At 52.3% G+C, this 20,986-nt stretch overlaps 7 protein-coding genes across 7 annotated transcripts; 2 read left to right on the top strand and 5 right to left on the bottom strand.

The window, feature by feature from the left end:
• Nucleotides 1-1,468: 1,468 nt before the first annotated feature.
• J4E93_004424 (uncharacterized protein) lies at nucleotides 1,469-2,284 on the bottom strand (the record flags this gene model as incomplete). Its single annotated transcript, XM_049342352.1, has 1 exon — nucleotides 1,469-2,284. One exon carries the CDS (start codon nucleotides 2,282-2,284, stop codon nucleotides 1,469-1,471), a length of 816 nt encoding a protein of 271 aa, XP_049200504.1.
• A 2,936-nt stretch (nucleotides 2,285-5,220) lies between these two features.
• J4E93_004423 (uncharacterized protein) lies at nucleotides 5,221-6,929 on the bottom strand (the record flags this gene model as incomplete). Its single annotated transcript, XM_049342351.1, has 2 exons — nucleotides 5,221-6,315; nucleotides 6,363-6,929. The coding sequence occupies 2 exons, from the start codon at nucleotides 6,927-6,929 to the stop codon at nucleotides 5,221-5,223; spliced, it is 1,662 nt and encodes a 553-aa protein (XP_049200503.1).
• Nucleotides 6,930-8,713: 1,784 nt separating this feature from the next.
• On the bottom strand, nucleotides 8,714-9,486 carry J4E93_004422 (uncharacterized protein; the record flags this gene model as incomplete). The annotated part of the gene is made up of 2 exons (XM_049342350.1): nucleotides 8,714-9,317; nucleotides 9,365-9,486. 2 exons carry the CDS (start codon nucleotides 9,484-9,486, stop codon nucleotides 8,714-8,716), a joined length of 726 nt encoding a protein of 241 aa, XP_049200502.1.
• Nucleotides 9,487-9,879: 393 nt separating this feature from the next.
• Nucleotides 9,880-10,749, bottom strand: J4E93_004421 (uncharacterized protein; the record flags this gene model as incomplete). Its single annotated transcript, XM_049342349.1, has 1 exon — nucleotides 9,880-10,749. The coding sequence occupies one exon, from the start codon at nucleotides 10,747-10,749 to the stop codon at nucleotides 9,880-9,882; it is 870 nt and encodes a 289-aa protein (XP_049200501.1).
• A 1,348-nt stretch (nucleotides 10,750-12,097) lies between these two features.
• J4E93_004420 (uncharacterized protein) lies at nucleotides 12,098-14,759 on the top strand (the record flags this gene model as incomplete). The annotated part of the gene is made up of 4 exons (XM_049342348.1): nucleotides 12,098-12,196; nucleotides 12,294-12,686; nucleotides 12,736-14,391; nucleotides 14,442-14,759. 4 exons carry the CDS (start codon nucleotides 12,098-12,100, stop codon nucleotides 14,757-14,759), a joined length of 2,466 nt encoding a protein of 821 aa, XP_049200500.1.
• An 856-nt stretch (nucleotides 14,760-15,615) lies between these two features.
• Nucleotides 15,616-16,079, bottom strand: J4E93_004419 (uncharacterized protein; the record flags this gene model as incomplete). Its single annotated transcript, XM_049342347.1, has 3 exons — nucleotides 15,616-15,680; nucleotides 15,767-15,950; nucleotides 16,056-16,079. 3 exons carry the CDS (start codon nucleotides 16,077-16,079, stop codon nucleotides 15,616-15,618), a joined length of 273 nt encoding a protein of 90 aa, XP_049200499.1.
• Nucleotides 16,080-16,489: 410 nt separating this feature from the next.
• J4E93_004418 (uncharacterized protein) lies at nucleotides 16,490-18,734 on the top strand (the record flags this gene model as incomplete). The annotated part of the gene is made up of 3 exons (XM_049342346.1): nucleotides 16,490-16,627; nucleotides 16,678-17,535; nucleotides 17,586-18,734. 3 exons carry the CDS (start codon nucleotides 16,490-16,492, stop codon nucleotides 18,732-18,734), a joined length of 2,145 nt encoding a protein of 714 aa, XP_049200498.1.
• Nucleotides 18,735-20,986: the final 2,252 nt, after the last annotated feature.

The following is a 20,986-nucleotide window of genomic DNA, read 5'->3' as shown; positions in this document are numbered from 1 at the left end:
GTTGTAGTAGACGACATCCAGAAGGGTATGACGGGGAAGGTGCTGGATATGATCTGTAAGCTCTGATTTCAAGTAGCGAGCTAGTGAAGGGGCTTTGAGTTTGCTGGGTATTGAAAACTAATTGCAACCGTTCTCTGTCACATTTGACTTGACAAGCGTATATTTGCTCATTTGAGCCCTCTCGCCTTCACCTTGCCGTGAGCGCGCTAGCGTACTTTCCTATTGTGGCCTTCTAAATGCCGCGCCTTCCTGCTTCTAATCTTACTCACTCTACATACATACTGAATCAACAGCGCCATAATAGCCGCGACATTATTCCTCTTGCCAACCAGATCAAACATGGCTTCCACCGACACGAACCTCACCACGCAGACGAAACCTCCAAAATACAAGACCCGGCTACCCATCAGGTAAGCTTTTGATTGACACACGCATACTGTAGAGATCCACTAACGGCTCGCAGTACGGCTACGAAGGATGGGTTCGTTGTCCTCGAGATCGGCCCACAGAAACAGCGCTACCACTTGCACAAAGCCCTCCTTACACACCATTCGGAATACTTCAACAATGCCCTAAACGGCCCATGGAAGGAGGCCCAGGACAAGATCGTCACTTTGGAAGATGTCGATACCATTGCCGTGGACATCTTTGTCCACTGGCTGTATACACAACAGATTCCAAACAACGACGCCACACTTAAAATATCAGAAAGTTCCCTAGACCCCAAAGATGACGACGATCCGATGACCGCTTATACGAAGGCACTAGTGTTCGGTGACAGATTTCTAGTGCCTGTCTTTCGCCAAGCTATCCATAATTGCATAGTGGACACTTTGCTTTATGACGAAGACGGTTCCCCTCGGGAGCCGACTTGTTTCACCGCAACGAAGTACGCTTACGAGAACTTACCATCGGATCATAGCATACTGAAACTATTCTTGGATTTCCATTGTCGATACTGGGATGTGACAGAAAATGGCGCTGCTGATGTGGAGTCTGCAATAGCTGAATTGATCGGAAGGGACCTGCCACCTACTCTACTGATTCGCATGATCGCGCGATATTCTTCAAGAGCCGCGGAAGCAACCGAGATTGGGTGGGAGGCGGATTTGAAGGGCTGCGATTATCACGAGCATTCCGATGATCAAGAGCGTAAGAATTGCAAAAGGAGGTTACAAAAGGCTGGTCAGGCTACGTGAAAAGTTCCGGTGTTTCTGTCTTAGTCCCAGCTCGGCTAGTACGCGACAACCAGGGAAGGTTCATGCATCATGTCAAAGAAGACAAGATAACAACACGGAAAGAAACAATGGCCTCTGTCAGGCTCCATGTGTACGATGGACGATATGCCGAGGCCTCAAGGATACCCGTAGCTTTCACATCTACAGTGCTGCAGGTCACGCTTCCTAAAAAAAAAACAATGCTAGAGGCCCTCAAGTTCCTTAGCTATATTTTATTGTATTTCGTTATTCTACGACATCTCCTTATACATATCCACCCAAAACTTCTGCCCCGCCTCGCTGGGCCCACCAGCTCGCATTTCTTCACAGTCTTTGTGCCCGCAGATGATACTAAGAGATTCCATTCTACCATTTCCGCATTTCTGGACCTTAAGGAGGTACCGATCGACAGCCTCATCAGGCGTTTGATCGAGCGGGCAATTAGGCGTACGCTTCGCGACCTCCCACACTTGTTCGAGCGAGTACTTCAACATGCCGAACCGTCTATCAAAACCACGGTATTCTTGAAGGTCTTTCACACCGAAGCGATTCAATTGGTGTCGCTGCATATGGAAGAGACCAATGATGTCGAATCCACAGATCCAGATGGTTCTTCCATTAGCCGTTTTGAAGCGCTCGGGCGACGGGACTGAGACAACCAGCTTCTTTAACAACGAAGGCGCATGTTTTCCCGTGGCATAAGGAGGAACTTCGTCCGATGGAGGAATCGTGGCGCGATACCCAGCTTGCTCGTTCCATTCAAGTAAGCCCCTTCGCACGATGTGGTCGTCATCAACGTCCTTGCAGGCTTTCTCGGCGGTCAGCATCCATCTTAAGTAAGTGACGCAATTGTCGTCGCTTTTATCGCTATCCAGCTGCTGTAATGTGCGCCCAGCATACCACCCAGTTCTCAATGCGTAGCGGTAATAAGGATCGGCTTTGATCAACTGGCCCATCTCGGAGTCTTCGTCATCGATGTATTCCTGCGACGGGTCGTATGCTGCTGAATAGCGCGTAGACTGCCCTGGCTGCCCGTGGCTTGTCTTTGCTGTTCGCTGGGGCGGCATGGCTGACTGTTACTGCTTGACGGCAAACGAGAATGAGTGGTATGATGCGAAGATGGTCGTACTTATGTGAAGGAAAGCCAAAGAAGGAAAAATAGTCCGTACAGCCCGTAAACGGAGGTGAAGAGGTGCAGCCTTAGTGCATACGTTGTACTTACCCCTTGCGCAATACTTGTTTGTTAGAGAAGCGTACACTAAAGGACATAGTACGAGGGTAGAGGTAGACGCAGAGGCAGAGGTGGGCGTAAAGGCGACTTTAGCGATCGTCACGTGCTTGACGTGCTAAGCCTAACACAGGCGTACTAACATCTTAGCAGACTTTCGTCCAATAAGAGACGAGCTTAATAGGCCAATAAGAAGCGATCTTTCCGACAATCAAAGCCCTAGAGGAGCAACCGCAATATGCAGCTAAAGCTGCAACAAAGGGTGAGATCTCGAATCTGTGCCGATCCGTTCTCTTCATAAATATCTTACAAAGGACATGCCGGTCATACTGAAACGCATGGCTCATTTAGATAGCAGTAGATCTGAGACATGTCTTTGATGCAGATAAATTGGTTGTGGGATGGTAAGTGCTATTCACGCAAAGAAAAAGCTTGTCGAACGCGCTGCTATCTACGTTGGTTTGCATGTTAAAGTTAATGAGACATCAGGTTGAAGAGGCAGGCGTGCATCAAGGCAGTATTTTATCATACTCAATACTTAGAAAGCAACATCATCCCAAACCCACAGGCAGATCGTTTCGTCCTCTAGGCTTCGCAATCCCACCGCAAAAGGAAGGAAACAAGGTTTTCTCTATAGCCAAGATCGACGAAAGAGGACCGCGTTGAGCGAGAGCGGAATTATACAACACGTATTCGCTGGATATGTTCTTGGTCCATCCATGACCGGTCTCGCTCAAAGGCAGCGACTCCAACTCGCTCGTAGACGTCACTGCCCTTTTCTGCAGTGGTAACAAGTAAGCCATAATGGGTCAATAGACGGCCGTCTGATATATCCTGCATCCCCAGGATGACACATTTCAGTTCACTGGATGGAATCCATTCAGATAGTCGGCCACGATCGAAGAATACACGATCATCGTACTGCTTGTAGAAGTCTCTGGCGTCGCCATGTAGAGCCCTCGGGGTATCACCGAAGTGTTCACAGTTGTTGAATGGTGATTCGAGGTCCGGCTTCCAGTCCACAGTGCCAAATGGAATATCCATGAAGCATATGGCGCCCGTCACTGCCATCCACGACCATGAGAGCACCCGCCTATTCTTTGGATAGTCGATCTTGATCATGTCTCTATTTAGATCCGCACGTCGCCAAAGAAGTGTACGGCGTAAATAGCTGCGCTCCTTTGGATGATCAAGAATGCCGTGCTGTGCCTTTCCGAACAATTTCGCGAACCGTGATTCGATTCCGGCCATACCTAACGACCTATCTGTGTAATGGGTAAAGTCAAGTCGGGAGTATTTTTCGTATATCTCTTCGAAGAAAGCGATGCGCATTCCTTTGTATCGCTTCAACATAGCATCGGGGAATTGAGGGTCAGACAGGAAAGACGTCTTGTGGCTAGCGTAACGATGAGCTTCTTTCCCATTATAGAAGGGTGTTGGTTCCACTTACTTGTATAGCGTTGTCAGCGTTTCGCACCTGATTCCTGTTCCACACTCCCAATAGACTTGAACTTCTGTGAAATGAATGATACGCCGCGATAACGCGCGTTCTTGAAATACCCATCCTCTTCTACTCAACGCCGAATGCTCTACATCGCGTTCGAAATCATCGATCGGTTCGCAGAGATAGATCATGTCTAAGCTACCCGGATGGTTGGCATAGGAGAGGGGGTAGTGAAGTCTTACTTCGCGATCCGCTTTCAAAAAGCCATCGTCGCTCCCGTTTGCACAAGTCGCCGAAAGTGTAACGTAGGCACATCTGAAGACATCGTCCATCTTCCTAATCTCCGCTCGCAGATCCTCCTCATCGTCTTGAATGATACAAAGCGCATCTACCCATAGATATCGAATTCCGAGACTTCTTGTAATCTTTACGGCGTCTTGAAAGGTCCGCGGTAGCATCTTGAGATCAAGATGACTTTGCCAACCTTCGAGCTTGCTACGACTTAGGAATTGGAAACTTCCATGTAACGACGGGGCACCCCAACGGTGTGTTAAAGCCACGTATTTGTCATCTTTCCTCATGTTGTCGCAATCTAGACGCAATGTATCTGAATCCCAGCGACCTCGATCATCGTGATTTCCTCTTGGATACAACTCGACCAGTCTGTGAGGCATAGTTACTCTTGTCGGTTTGCATTCGTGACAGAGATCACACCATTTGATCCACCTCTTCAGCAATTTGACCTGGGTAGAACTTCCAGGGCCCGGTAAAACTGGCAAGCCTCTCTGATAAGTATCCGGAAACCGATTGAGGCCTGTTTTCGGTATCAGTAGTGATTCGCAGCAATAAAACCCACAACTTACCGGGACTTGGACCTATTACTAACGAGAGTAATGGAGGCTCCCCCCTTCCCAAGGTCAACGAAGACCCCTCCCTTAGCACCATTTTGTACCTGTTCTCTCCAGTCGTGTGGTTCATCGCCATGTAGGTGACGGCGCACAGAGAACACATTGCACGAGATGCTTGTGCTCCTTCGTATGATACTACGAACGATCCTCCTGAGAAGATGCCCGTTTCAATGTGCGAACAATTCTGACATAAAGGAGTCAAAATCGGGTACATGGGTGCGAGCCTTTTGAATTCGTCGCTGTCTAAAGTGCCGAAAACGGTCTTTGCGAAAAGATTATCGAATTGTTTTGTCCATATATCCAATGCACCGGGTATTGCGTAGGGATTTTTCGTGTTGGCAATTCCGCCGTTTTGTCGTCGCTGGTAATACAGACGTACCAGATCGCGCGATTTCTGCTGATGACTTGACATCAGAAAGTTGCTCATCGATTGCCGGGGGGACCATTCACCTCTAGGCGAAAGTTGGATGTCGACAAAGGCATCAGTAATTTGCTCGGTATCGCTGGTCCTCGCCCGTTCGGTCCGCTCATGTTGACCCTCGGGTTGTACATGTAGTAGGGAATGCCGTGAGTTGTCGAGCTGATCCTTGCAAGTTCCCTGCATGCATCTTTGCCCTTTGCTCTCCCTGGAATAGGAGACGTGTGTCCGACATCTGATGCAGGCGTAATGTAAATGGGTACTTCCTCGTTGTCAGCGGATGGGTGGTAGATGTCGCTTGTATCTTGCTCTGTCGAATCTGGCACCAGTAGCCTGTCTCTTACGAAGATCAAAAGCTTTCGTAGGGCAACACTGTAGCATTGATCTCCGTCTGCTAGACATGTGTCGGTCATGTGTTTCATCCACGAAACCACTACTGGATTAGTGGTACGATTTTCGCTGTCGCGCAACCAGAAAGCGTCGAACTCCTCGGGGAATGCCTGCTGACAGAATTCATCAAGTTCGCGAATGCCGTAAACTAACCAGATTATCCACTCCAGGATGATGCAGCCCATGCCCCACATGTCATAAGACCTGGAGATCTTTCGGCCCACCTCCGGAGGCCTATATCTGAGTGTTCCGCCTGGAGATGCTGAAGGCTTATTTCTTGCATGTGTTGGCAATGAGTGTATCTTGGCCAGACCCAGATCTGCGATCTGAAATATTCCACGGTGCGGTCCCGAAGATCGAAGAATATTCTCCGGTTTGAGATCTCCATGTCGACCGTTCAGAGCAAGCCTAGACGGATTGTTGTGCCACTGATCGAGTGCTGCAACAAGTCCTTGTATCTGTTCAATACTCCAGCTTATGAGGTCTGCATCTCGAGACCAATTCTCCTCGTTGTTCCAGTACGACCGCAAGTTGCCTCCGTCCGCCCACTGGAACAGCAGGTGGCTCGTGAAGTTTTGCCTGAAGCCGCCGACGAATCTCACGATATGTGGATGCTTCAATTGCCTCGCCAGGTCTAGCGCATCGAGTTCACTTTGATCGGCACCGGCTTCCTTGTTTCGCAGTTCCTTGATGGCAATCACGAGATTGCCCTATTGCTGTCAGCAAATCGTTGATATGCTGAGATGAATATACTGACCGAACTGACTGTTTGATGAGCATGGTGTATGGTAGCCTTGTGTAACAAGCTGAAACTGCCCCCTTCACCTTGAGATTCGCATGCGATAAAGGGCAATCGGCAGTCTCGGTGTAAGTTCTCCATCGTGCTATCGTTCCTGAAGATTTGGGGTAGAAACACCCATTGCTCTTTACAGAAGAAATGTTTCTCCTGTGTCCTCCATTTGTTAAACCACTTCCACGCGGAAGAATCTCGCGCAAAGCCGTTGAGAGAGATGAGACGTGGCCCTTCAAGAGCGATGGGAAGGTATCTGTCGCCGAATTCGAATCTTTCTAGGTTGACAGCCCTGCGGACCGCGTCTCCATAGACTAAGGTAGCAAACGTTCTTCGCGCGTACTTCGTAATGTACTTGACAAGTGACGAATCATATTCCCCGAAAGCAGCTTTGTCTAGCTCTTCTTTGATAGTATGTTCGGTGATTAGCGATTCAAAGTCGTCCTGAGGGAGGAAATCTTTCTGAGAGAACTCGCTGTACGTGAAACGGTCGACAATTGCATCGTACAGCCCACATTCCTGGTTTCGGCCCATGTCGTCATCGGAAAGCTGTTACAATACGATATCAGTAGGCTTCGTCTTGTAACCGTAGATTTTCACCTGAGACAGGAAAACCAACAAAGTGGAATAAGTTCGTTCGTACATGCTAGAACTTACCGACATGCTGCTGGTGGGATGTTCCAATGACATCATCAGACGTGGTGCGACACAGCCTTGAGGCAGTGCGGAAGGCGTAGCAGAGATTTGCGACGAAACAGCGCACAACGCGTGGAGACTTGTAGTACCGGTCAGTTATCGTAGTCGGTAACTGGCTTGTTCTCCTGACACAGGGCCATCAAAGCGATTTAAGTAGGTAGCACTATGCAGCCTCAAAGTCGGACAACAGAAGGTTGAACTGGACGTCAGCGGGGAACAAGTCCAATCGCAATGCGAGTGATGGCAGCCTCCACCATGTATGTTGACTCCTAAACCACCTACTGGTGAAATGTAGAGCATACCTATGGCGGCTTTGGAATGACATTCACCGGTAAGAAAGCATACTGACTGGCTTGAGTCGTTTGGGACGCTCAGCCCTGTATGTAAGTAAGATTGTGCCACCGCGACAGCACATCCATATCCTGACTTGTATCACGATCGACTTGAAACCTCAAGCCTATGCGCATAGATGATTTGACGAGCGCGTATGCAAAGCCGTCTCGGAGTTACAAAGTCTGACCGGTACAAGGGTGGCATATACCTTGCAGCATCCTGTTTTGTTCAAACACCACTCTTTACCGACCATTGGACAGGGCTATATGCCGCTGATAGGAGCCAGGGGACGTTTAGTCTGACGCTCGCAATTGCCGTATGCAGCCGGCCAACGATCGTCAACGCCCCCGTCCAGTGGAACGTGCATAGTGTTTGCACGGTATGAACACATCGCGAGGCAATGCAATGCATGGTTTTCGTCACGCTGCGAACGAAGACCACCTCAGTAGTCTTGTCGTGATTTGTCGGTGTTGAGCCTCATACCAGCTCACTCAGAGCCCAACCGTCATCGCCGCGATCTCGACCGCTTGTCGGATCTCGCTCATCAGGAAGTGAGGCTCTTTATCTTGTTTAAATTTACCAAGCGGAGGACTCGACGCAGGTATAGTTGTCGCGGTGAACTTGCGAAGTCGAGATCGTATCGCACGGTTTCCACATGGTGTAGAATTCATTGTCGTAGACCGAGAGGATTTATCGATACGCACAATCGCGCGGAGAGTGGAGAGATAGTAAGGCTCGGATCATCTTCGTATCGATTCGTCTCGGACGCGCAGGCCTCTGTTCGCGGTGCTGGTATTGGTTGCGCAACCGGTTGATACAGGCGCTTTCAGTCATCACACCATCGTTCGGATAATCAGAAATGCAGTCGACGGCTGCTGAGTCTTGACCGGAAACCGAGGTGGTGCGATACTGCAATGCATGAACGGCACAGAGACGAGTTGCCGGAAGCTGTGGTTGCGGGTTGTTGGTGGTAGCTGAACACGCGCGCGGGGTGCGTGCAAGCAGCTCGGCCCGGGAGCTGTCGCCCCACAAATCTCGCGATCGGGGCGCCGTAGGGCTACTCGTTCGACGCACGGCACGAGGAATGATGGGATGATACGATGAGAGCGCTCGCTTTGATGAAAGCCAGGTTACGTGCATTCGTTACGAGATTACTGGTATCAATGCTATGTGTACGCTACTGACAGTATGCCTCCGCCGTTTGCAGAGAGATTTCGAAAAGAAAACAGCCATCAAATATGCATGTGCCCTCGGCATTCCATGCATACAGTAAGCGCATCGATGCGTGCCTACTGCTTATCGTTTTGCGAGTAGATGAAGTTGGCAGCAACAGGCACGAGGCCATTGTGCTCAGCCCACTCTCGCACACCACCACCCTCCTTCCCAGTACCCCAATGCTGGCGATTCTCCGGCTTACTCACATGGAGCGGCTCAGTGGTTCCGTTCTTTGGCGCAAAGACGAGGAACACGTAGCGATGCTTGCCTGTCTTTGGCGGTGGGCCCGGAGGCTTGTACTCCATCACGTCTTCCGGTCCGCCGTCAGTCGACTCGGTCTCTTCAGTAAGGCCAAACTCTGGTAGTGGTAGGATCGAGAACGTGTTCGGCGCTGTGGTGACGTTTGCCGCAATCCAATGGCACATCTCAGCCCATTCTGGGTTGTCGCGTGATGGCGCGTCGGGGTCGGTCAGTGTGACGACGTAGCTCATGTCGGAGGTACTGTGCATTCCGTCCGGGCTTGTGTCATCGTGCAGAACTATGGTGGGCTGTTCTCCCAGATAGTCTGGCTCGATGGTGTTGCCGAGTTTGGCCTTGGCATCTGACCAAAGAACGGACACTGTGAGACTAGGCAGGAAATCATCAATGACGGTAGGAATTATCTCAGCGTGTTGAAGTCTGTGGAAAGTTAGTGCGGTGGTCGCAGTTTTGACGAAACTCCTCACTTTGTCCGAACAGCCTGGACGTTCTTGGGGCCGTTGAGTATCAATGGCCTCTGCTCAGTTGGTAGCGCAACGGCGCAAAGCGGCAGCAGGCACGTCAGCCCAATCGAAACTTGGGAGAACATTGTGCTGGTGAGATATCTGATTGTCGATTTAGGGATGATCTTTCACTGTCAAAGTAGCTTCAAGCCTCGTCGTTGTCCCGATTGGGGATGTGCAGCGGAGTGTTGAGATGAACGTTATCGCGTGAGGTAGGCCCTTATGTGGAGGAGTCTCCACCCAACCTGGTCGTGCGTCATTCGTACCTCAACTTATGCAGATCCACAAACGTTCGGGGAAGCTACAACATGATTGGGCACCGTCGATCTTGCAACCCTCGGACAGCGCGAGTCATACAGATGTCATATATTGATTGTATTTCTGCTAGGCTGGTGTAGCTCTACGGGTATTCGGATAGCACGCTCAAGAACAAAAAAAAAGACAGGAAACCGCCAACGTAGAAGACATGTGTCGCTGAATCAGCAACCCTCAAAATGTTCACAAATCTGTGCGTCGCAGAATGCACTGCTGTCTATCACAAAACCCATGTTCTGCGAGACTTGATACTCGGCAAGCTCCTGAGCTCCTCGGCCTGTCATGGTGCCGGTGCAGTCGCGAAGCAGAACACAGTCCCATCCGTAAGAGTAGGCATCTGACACGGTGCCAAAAACACATTGGTCCGTGTTAACACCGGCGAAAAGGAGTGTCTGTTTGCCGGATGCGCGAAGGTACTCGTGAAGAGGCTCTTTCTCGGACCACAATCCACTCATGCGTGTCTTGTCGAAGAACAAATCGCCAGGTTGAGCGACTGCCTTGAACGGGTCGTAGAGTTCGGCGTTCCAGGTCCGCTTGAACAGGCACCTTCCCTGACCATCGGGTAGCTGTGCGCCAAGTCCGACGTGCCATCCTAGAGTCTTGCTGAAGCCTCGCTGGATAGCAGGTGCCATCTTTTTCAAGTCATGGTCGCTGATTCCCCAGTTCAGCCAGGCAATTTGGATCCCCTCTTTACGGCATCTTTCGATGACTTTCAGAGTCGGCTCGATAGCGGCTATGCCTGCGGCGTGATCCCGATAGAGTGGGTGAACAAAGTAGTTTTGCATGTCGACAACGATCAAAACTGAGTTGCCAGGGTCAATCATGAAGCCGGTGTGGTTGCGATCTTCCTCATCGCACTCGAAGACCATCTTCTGCTCCGAGCCCCGAGACAGATCGAACTTCTTGGTCGCAGGTAGGTAAAGCCATTGTTCATCCCCTCCAAACGGGATAGGTGCAGTGCAAGTGATAGTCCCCACTGTAACGTCGTTCTGCTGTTCTTCGGTGGTAGTAAGAGTGAGAGACTCCGGGGCCATGGAGGCGTCGGAGATGATGAGAGCGAGGTAGGCGAAGGCTGAAAGCGGCGAAAACCCAGGATAGATTTAGGGTTCAAAGTTGGTGTGGAGGTGTGAGGATAATCAGGAAGGGGGAGAAAGAACGTGAAGAAAGCACGCTACCTTTGTAGTCGGTGTGCGAACGCTCCTGCTGCGTTCCAAGGTTTGTTTGCGGTGAATATGATAACAATGCTTATCACAATGATAGGCTTCCCTCGGGAGGAAGCTTGGTCGTAAGACAATGAATCAGTCATAGCAGTGTAGACCCTATCAGCTTATGCGGAGACGGACTTCCGCAGGGACTTGGAGGCTACATGAGCCTTTCCCAATTAGTGGTAGAGTACGTCGAAGCGACCTGACGATCACAATGCATTCCCCAAGATGCGGAGATAGGAGCTGGAGATCTTCTTTGATAATTTGGTGTTGTCGCGTCTGGCCGCGTCTCGCAGCAAGATAAGGCTGGAGGACTTGATAGATAGCCGTCGCCTAGTACAAGGGAAATCCCGGGGTCCGACAATACCCGAGCGCGAGCCAGCGTACGCCAGCGTGTCCATGGTACTTTCTCAGTGACCAGAGGGTGATGCGATCCTACGTGGCCGGACTAGGGGAGTGTAATCCACATATCCTCGAGAAATCCTAGGCGACTCGTGCGCCAGCTGTGTTGCGAAGGCAGCCAGTCTTATGTTGTCCATATCCAATGCTGACCACGGGTCGTGCATCACAGGCACTGCTGATGCTGCTCATGTGGTGGAAAAGTCTTGTCCTGTTACTCATTTGCTCGTGTGCACACTCTACATACGGTTTGCTGCAGCCTGTACACCATGTCCGGCCTTGGAGCCGAGCCGCATGCTGCATCGCGTGTGGTGGCGTTCGCAGGGCTCGCGACCAGCAGAAGAGGAGGTTTCAACAGCCGTGTGCTTGCTTTAACAACACGGGGGCGCGTGGCCACATGGCTGAGGGTATTGCCTCCTTTATGCGAAAGGAATGAACAATATGACCTAAGATTAAGGAGACATGTGAATGTTGAATGTGGGGTTGGCTGCCAGGTGGATTGCCATGCTGGCCGTCACGTGCACCATCATCAAACCTTGGAACTTTCAAGCGAAGTGACGACGGAGCTGCAGCAAAGGCACTCCATCACGAGCCTCTGACCCGACGAAGCCGCCATCAGCCACGATCACTTCGCCGATCCCGCATCTGCACCGTGCAACACTATCTCCACGCCGCAGGACGACAACGGGCTCACACACGATTCCGCGGTGTTGTTTGGCTGTTCTACCAACAACCGTACCCTTAAGGAGCAGAGAAACCACACATAACCACCAGCGCAATGGCGTCGCTGGGCGAGGAGCTCCTCAACATTGTCAACAGGCTGCAGGATCTGGTCTTCAACACAATTGGAAATGATTCCCTAGATCTACCCCAGATTGTATGTGCGCCCCAGCCCGAGAAGAGAATGCGGTGAGCGCAGAGCAGATTCTACGCAGCTCTGCACAATCTATCAGGAATCCTACTAACTGCCTCAGGTCGTCGTGGGATCACAATCATCCGGAAAGTCGTCGGTACTCGAGAACATCGTCGGCAAGGACTTCCTTCCCCGTGGCAGCGGTATCGTCACACGCCGGCCGCTCATCCTCCAGCTCATCAACCTCCCGAGCGAACGCGACGAAGACGACGATGACGAGGTTCACGTGCCACACACACCCGCCAGTGTAGCCGGCCAGCAAGAATGGGGAGAGTTTCTCCACATCCCGGGCCAGCGCTTCTACGACTTTGCCGATGTCAAACGCGAGATCGAGAACGAGACGTCGAGGATAGCAGGAAACAACAAGGGCATCAACAGGCAGCCCATCAACCTGAAGATCTACTCCCCGCACGTCCTCAGCTTGACGCTCGTTGACTTGCCCGGTCTCACAAAGGTTAGTCAGGCAACTTTTTTCTGCCAGGACCCGGAGCTAACTCCCTCAGGTGCCCATTGGCGATCAGCCCTCCGATATCGAGAAGCAGACGCGAAACCTCATCACCGAGTACATTGCGAAGCCCAACAGTGTCATCCTCGCTGTCTCCCCCGCCAACGTCGATCTCGTCAACTCGGAAGCTTTGAAGCTGGCCCGCCATGTCGACCCCATGGGCAAGAGGACCATCGGTGTCCTTACAAAGCTGGATCTTATGGATCACGGTACAAACGCCATGGATATTCTCTCTGGCCGCGTATACCCTCTCAAGCTCGGCTTCATTGGTATTGTCAACCGGTCACAACAAGACATCCAGGGCAACAAGTCGCTCTCTGATGCCCTGCAAGCCGAGCGGGACTTCTTCCGACACCACCCTGCCTACCGGAATATGGCCAACCGATGTGGTACCCAGCTGCTCGCCAAGAGCCTCAACCAGACCCTCATGGCCCATATTCGCGACCGGTTACCAGACATCAAGGCACGCCTCAACACGCTCATGGGCCAGACACAACAAGAGCTCGCAAGCTACGGCGACGTGGCTTTCACTGGAAAGGAGCACCGCGGCTCGCTCATCCTGCAGCTCATGACCCGCTTTGCCTCCTCGTTCATCTCGTCCATCGACGGTACTTCCACCGAGATCTCCACCAAGGAGCTGTGCGGTGGTGCCCGCATATACTACATCTTCAACTCCGTCTTCGGTAACTCGCTCGAGCAGGTGGACCCAACCCAGAACCTCTCTGTGTTGGACATTCGGACGGCTATCCGCAACTCGACTGGTCCAAGGCCCAGTCTGTTCGTCCCCGAGCTGGCTTTTGACCTTCTCGTAAAGCCGCAGATCAAGCTTTTGGAGATACCCAGTCAGCGTTGCGTGGAGCTTGTATACGAGGAACTCATCAAGATCTGCCACACTTGCGGCTCTACCGAATTGACGAGGTACCCCAGGCTACAAGGAAAGCTCATTGAGGTCGTCTCTGACCTTCTTCGAGAGCAACTTGGCCCTTGCTCAGGTTACGTCGCTTCTCTCATCGATATCCAAAGGGCATACATCAACACAAACCACCCCAACTTTCTTGGAGCTGCTGCCGCCATGTCATCTGTTATCAACGACAAGGAGCAGCGGGAAAAGAAGATCGCCATGGAGGCTGAGAAGAAGAGGCGGGAACAGAGGAGGATGAAGGAACTCCAGAACGGTGCCAATGGCGAAGAAGCCGAGGAGGGCGAAGGGGGCGAGGGTGGAACTCTCAAGGCTCTCCCTCTTCGGAAACACCAGTCACAAACCAGCCGCAGCATGTCGCCTGCCGTCGGGCGGATGATGAACGGCTCGCAGAGCACCACGGCCGCGCTCAACAATCGCAACCGGTCACCTCCTGGTACTGCACGCGACAGCTTCCTGAACTACTTCTTCAGCAAAGATAGCAACAACGCATACGCCAACCCACAACAAGCAGCACAAGCAGCGCTTGACAACAGGCCTGGCAGCCGCCACGTCAGCCAAAACAGCGAGCCCAGCTTTGCGCAGAGCATCCGGAGAGGCGACAACAAGCAGCCTGCTCATGTATTGGCCATGATGCCACCAGACACCGATGACTATGACGCGCCATTGAGCGCTGCCATGAGTGCCCCTCCCCGAAGTCCAAGTATGGGAGGAGACAACTTCGAAGGCGGCTTTGTAAGTTTCTCCAACACATGTTGCCCTGACTGTATGCTAATGCCCAACAGCCATCAAACCCCGAGCAAGCACCTGCGCTTACGGAACGCGAGGCTCTTGAGACCGAGCTCATCCGCCGCCTCATCTCGTCGTACTTCAACATTGTCCGGGAAACCGTCGCCGACCAGGTCCCCAAGGCGATTATGCATCTTCTCGTCAACCACTCCAAGGACGTGGTACAAAATAGGCTCGTGTCAACGCTGTACAAGGAGGACCTCTTCCAGGAGCTCCTGTACGAGGACGACACAATCAAGGCCGAGCGCGAGAAGTGCGAGAAGCTGCTCAAGACATACAAGGAGGCAGCCAAGATTGTGGGCGAGGTATTGTAAGAGATAGGTGTTTGGATAATGAAACGAATCGTCACGGGTTCCTTGTAGGTTTTGAAAATGTGCGATTATACGACCTTGGCCCTTCTTCCGACTGGCGTCGTAGGATGGTCGTGGTAGACGGTCGGGCTGGGGCCAAGGTTGACAAAGCGTTATGGAGGCTGGCCGCCGTCTGTTAATATTGTCCTTGGCCGCTCCTCTGCGCTTTTCATTTCTACTCTTCTGTTGCCCTGCTGTTTTCCAAGGGTTGCAGGGCGTTTTCCGCGGCTCCGCTTTTCATCTTTTCTGCGCGTTTTGATGGTCTGTGTAGCATAGTACCTGCCCATGGCGGGTCGGGGGTGGAGATGATACATGTATAGAATATATCATTGGCAACAATTATGGTTTTGAGACGTAGGCAATGTCTTGAATGTGCGAAGTAACAATAATGACTTCTACAGCTCAAGGCGTATCATCACCAATGCCGGCTTCTGTGGAAACTAGTTCTCTAGGAATTCCGTGCCTGTTCTACGTCTACACGTGGATTGCAACAACCCCGCTGATGGTGTATTCTCCGAATTAGTCCCAGTCCTTGCATGATCATTCAGACCAGCTTTATTGTACGCCAAGTTTTGGAGAGGTTGGACAGGATTCAGATATGAACGAGCATTGAAGGATCGAACTGAAGCATGTATATTGAAAACGTGACCAACTCGACGTCTATGTTGTACAAAAGGTACATAGTACAAGAGATTGGTATCTCGTAGATGTCGTACCACTATTGACTGCTCTCCCCCACCCAGCCGTCTCTCGGCTCGATGGGATCCGGCCGCATTATGCCCATGCTGACGTAGGAAACGGAATCACTCTGGGTGTGCGCTTATTTGTCGGTTATGCCGAGGATTGTGTTGAGATCGGCGTTGGGGTCTTTCGGGTCTGCGATGGCTGTTTGGTTGTTAGTCTACGCTCTTCTCTGGATCATACACATGGCCAAGTTGGGATTTTTGGCATGTGTCGTAGGTCTGACGTACCGCCTGATGACTTTGGCTGTTCCGAGGGGTGGTCCCGCGCCCACTGTTGCTTTGCTTGCCTGATCAATGACTCCTTGTGCTCCCAGTCCTTCTGTGCGGCCTTTGCCCTATCGGCAGCGGATAATGAGAGCTGGTGGTAGGCACCGTAGAAGACGCCGAATCCGAGGGCGGACCATCGGAGGACCTGTAAATACCACTATTAGCCTGGTTGTTCCATCTCTAGAGCTAGCGGAAGGCCCAAACGGTCGTGCTAGAGACCTTGGCAGGCGCTTCGAGGGGCAGAGCGTACGTTGACACCGACGGAAGTGGACATGGTGAGGGTCGTGCGAGGACTTGCGATAGGCGTTATCGAGCTCGTATATGTCCAATGGCAGGTATTCCGGACGGGCGATGAAAAGTCACCGCTGCAGGGGATCCGGAGAGTCGGGACGAGGGCGTCGGGGCGGATGCGAGATGTTGGGCGTTGAGCTGTGAAAGTTGAGGTTGGCTGGCGCAAGATTTGGTCGGGATCGCTGGCTGCGAGCTAGTGCGTCCCTGAACCACCACCGCTTGGCGCGACAGCATCACCCGACGCGCCTGCCTTTGTGTACATTGCACTTGCCTTTGTCTGTGGAAGCTCGAAGGCGGGGAGGAAACTGCCTCTGGACACACGACGCAACTTAGATCTCCTACCACAGCGCCGACACATACTCGACCAGGCATCCCACCTCGCCCGTCTCCGCCATGGAGTCGACAATGCAGCAGCGGCGCGATGAGATTCTCGCAAAGAAGGCCAAGTTGGCCGAGCTGAAGCGCCAGCGAGAACTGAGGAAGGCAGAGTCAGCTAACAGGCAATCCACGACCGGTAGTCCTCTAGGAGAAGTAGGTTGCAAATACAATCGCATCTAATCAGTGGCTGACCAACATTACAGGTCCTCTCGCCAACACCCAGACGCAGCGAAGACCTCGACCGCAGAACCGACGTCACCAACCTCATCAATAGCATCCTTGGGGAGAGTAGACCCGGCTCTACACAGCCTGGTTCCCCAGCAGGCGCAGGACGACCAACCCGCCCGACATCGGTAGTCAGCGCAGGCCAACTGAGCAGCGACAATGAAGGATCCACAGGCTTCCCATCCCTTACCGGCATGGTTGACCGAGAGATGCAGACTCTCTCACTTGCTCCGCTAGCGACAGTCTACGAGGCCGACGGCCAGGTCACCAACGAAGTCAAGAAGGAGAAGGAGATCATCACATACAGCAAGGGTGTACAAGCAAGCATAGAGTGGACCCCGTCGAAAGACCGAGGAATTGGCGGAAGCGACACAGAGCGCGACGAAAGCCCCACGCGGTCACCGAAGAGCAAGAGGCTGAGCCGGAGACAGAAGGAGAGGGACGAGGAGATCCGGGCGCAGCTGCGCAAGGAAATTGAAGAAGAGCTCAAGGTCCTCCAACAAGCGCCAGAAGAGGGTGCACCACAACCGGGGTCAGAAGAGAACTTCCCGTTCAAGACCCTCACAAACGAAGAATTGACGGCTGTCGAGAACTCGGAGGAGTTCATCGGCTTTGTTGAGCGCAGCACGAAAGTGCTGGAGCGAGCGCTTGACCAACAACTTGGTTACGACATTCTGGCGGACTACGCAAATGGTGGTGTAGACGTCGAAGATGACGATGAGGGTTACGGTTCAAGTGGAGGCAAGAAGGGTCGCCGCATCAAGGAGATTGCACAATTTTGGGACGAGCGATGGAGCAAGAAGAGGATGATTTCAGATCTGGGCTTCTCAACAAAGGTATGGAATGAACTGACGTCTGGCGATTATGACACTGACATGCTTCACAGTTCCCAGAACTCGTCCTTGCCTCGTACACCAAGAACCCGTCCGCGCCACACGACCCTGACGGTCTCGTACAAGTATGGAACCTGCACATGCACGATCGACCCGAGTACATCTTCCATGCGCAGTCCGATATCCTTACTGCAAAGTTCTCCCCGTTCCACCCGAATCTTATTGTTGGAGGCGCCTATTCAGGGCAAGTGCTGCTATGGGACACTCGCGCGAAGTCCGCACCAGTGCAGAAGACACCGCTCACTGGCTCCGGTCACACACATCCCGTCTACTCGTTAGACATTGTCGGAACGCAGAACGCAAACAACATCATCTCGTGTTCAACTGATGGTGTTGTGTGTGGATGGACTGTTGACATGCTTTCACAGCCCCAAGAGTTCCTTGAATTGACATCACCACCGCCAGCCAAGACAGACGATATGGCAGTGACCAGCATTGCCTTCCCGCAATCGGATCCAACCTACTTTCTCGCAGGCACAGAAGAGGGTACCATTTACCCATGTCATCGCTATGACCGAGCCGGTGCGAAAGCAGGTGTAGACGGCCGCGTAAAGTACGCTGGCCATGCTGCGCCCGTTATGAGCCTAGACTTCCACCCCGCCAAGGGTCAAATTGATCTAGGGGACCTTGTCTTGTCATCGAGTGTTGACTGGAGCGTCAAGCTTTGGAAGGTCCGCCCGCCGGCTGCTACAGGCGCTACCAACCCAACACTTCCTGGTGCGACGCAACAAGTGACACCCGTTCTCGACATTGCACGCGAAGATCTCGTTTATGACGTTCGATGGTCGCCTGTCAAGCCTTCTGTCTTCGCCCTTGTTGACGGAGCGGGAAGTCTCGAAGTCTGGGATATCAACGTTGATGTCGAGGTTCCTGTTCAATCGGTCAAGCCCAGTGACGGTAAGCGTGGCGCGTTTACGAACATGCCAACTGGTCTTGGCTACATGAACAGGAGTCTGAACAAGTTGGCATGGGAGAGGAACGAAGGGCGCAGAGTTGCAGTGGGAGGCATGGATGGCGTCGTCACCATCTTCGAGGTGGGCGATGATCTTGGAGGTGTCCAGACACGTAGCGAGGAGTGGAGTGGCGTAAAGAGGTTGGTAAACAGGTTGGAAGGTCACGGTGATGGTACCAACGGGAAGTAAGATTCTATTGAATGTCTCTCAAAGGACACTTCCAGGGCCTGGAGGACGGTTGTGGCAGTGCTTCAATACCCATTTCTTTTCAGCGGAGCATCGTTCTGGAGTCGGCAGTTCACTTTCTACCATACCCCAAGTATCACAAATCCACATTCTATACAGAACACGCGGGCCCAGAACACTACAGGTGTGGCGGTGCATCGACGCTCGTAGCACAATTGCGCACGTCAATTATCCTAGCTCAACGCGTTCTCGTCTCACAAACGTTGATCATGCCCAAACTCATGGTCTCCACGTTGTGATGGCATCAGGGCAGCCCGTTAGCGCACGAGGCTAAAGTTCTCCCCACCAGTTAAACCTCACGGATCCCCTGGTTTACCCAGCCACAGGTAAGCCGCACCTCCACACCTACATCATCGATGCCAACAGGTTTCCTATCGCGAGACGGGTGCTCGGAACAGAGCATTGCATAGATGGGTCGGTGTCCCCGCTTCTGCCGGTGCAAGATCAACGAATGGAACGCCCGGTTACCGCCACTTCGCAAGCCTGATGAAAGTAGGTCTGGCTACTATGTTAAAGCGCTGATGGTGCTGTCGCTTCAACCGGGTCCGTTCATCCGTCAACAACGCTTCTGATGATGCTTGGTGTCCTGCTCAAGCTTGTGCCGGCGTTGCGATGGCCCATTGTTTCGGCTGGGCAGGGCGCGAACCATGAACAGATGTAATTATGCATTCTCAACCGCGAATTGGTCAACAGGAGCGAAGTTTACTGACATTGACCAATCTAGTGCAATAACTTCCTGCATATCGGCCGTTAAGGGCTACTTTCCCTGCAATACCACCCCGATTCCCGACTATACGTGCCTGTGCGAACAGTACCTATGGCGCGTCTCATGCTTCGACAACCACGCGTCGCATCCAACATCGCACCCGGATCGTTCGATCGCCGAGAGTTATACGAGCGACTATTGTCTTGCGGCAGGTAGCATTGGCGCGGAGAAAGTACGGAAGAATCATCAGCTTCAACAGAGACAGATTGGCGATCTGTTATCCAGCATCGTTGGCGATGTCTCATCGGTCCTGTCGAGCAATGGCGTTACGGTGCCTACGGCTGTCATCGAGAGCGTAGCGGGTAGTGTGGTGAATGCTTTACCAACACCTGCGAATCCTACGAGCATTGCGGCTGAGATTACGGCAACGAGTGCAACAGAGGAGGCAAGCAGTACAGCGAGGAGCACTGGACCGACAACAACAGAGGCATCGTCAACTGCGGGCGCAGCTTCAAGCACCGCAACGGAAGAACCAACGTCGTCGAGTGCAGCTGCCGCAGGCGCATCATCTTCAGATTCAAGTTCCGGTCCCTCGACAGGTCTAATCGCTGGAGTGGTGGTAGGAGGGGTCGCTGCTCTGGCATTGATTGGCATCTTCGTCCTCCTTCTCCTCCGTCACCGCAAGAAGAAATCCCGAAACGCGGTTTTGAACGACAAAGAGGCCAGTCCCGCAGCATCTTCTTCGTCCGACCACTCCCCGCCGATGAACAGCGCATACACACATATTCCGCATCCAAACACTTATTCTACCACTACTACCCTTCCCACGCAAACCGACAGGTCTTCAACACAGCCAACAACGATGATGTCTCCTGTATCTCCAATGGAGTCTGGAAGCCAGGCACCATGGGCATCAACATCAACCTTTGGAGGCGCAGCAGCAATGGGGGCCGGTGCCGGCGCCGTCGCTGCACGTCACTCTCTATCTAGCTCTACCCCAGCACCCAGATACTCCGACGAGAAACCAGCACAACAACACCAATATATCGATTCAAAGATACCAGAAAGCAACGAGATGCCGACCAGTGCCAACGTCTGGGAAATCGACGGCAGAGAGATGCCACCGCCCAGCGAGTTGGATGCGGGCAAGAGAGACGGTTTGAATTTGGGCGATGTAGGCGGTAATACACAAGGACAAGGGCGAATTCAGCAACAAGAGTATGTTGCGTATAGTCCGCCTCGCGTGGAGCATGCGCAAAATGGCGAGTATTCAGGCAATAGACCGGTTGGTCAGGCTCTTTGAGCAGAATGATTAAGCAACGAATTTATGAGTTTCTTATGCAATACTTTGGAGTTTTCATTCCGACTGTGCTGTCAACGAATCTTTTGTCGGATTCTGAACCTATCAAGGTGGCAAGTCATCGTACGAACTGGGGAATTCCATGTCCAAGCCATAGTCCTGAAATGCCCAATCTAACTGAGAGTAGGA

Source organism: Alternaria ventricosa, assembly GCF_023758065.1.
Source record: "Alternaria ventricosa strain BMP 2768 chromosome Unknown scaffold_6, whole genome shotgun sequence".
Classification (NCBI taxonomy): domain Eukaryota; kingdom Fungi; phylum Ascomycota; class Dothideomycetes; order Pleosporales; family Pleosporaceae; genus Alternaria; species Alternaria ventricosa.
This window is presented reverse-complemented; position numbering and strand designations above follow the sequence as displayed.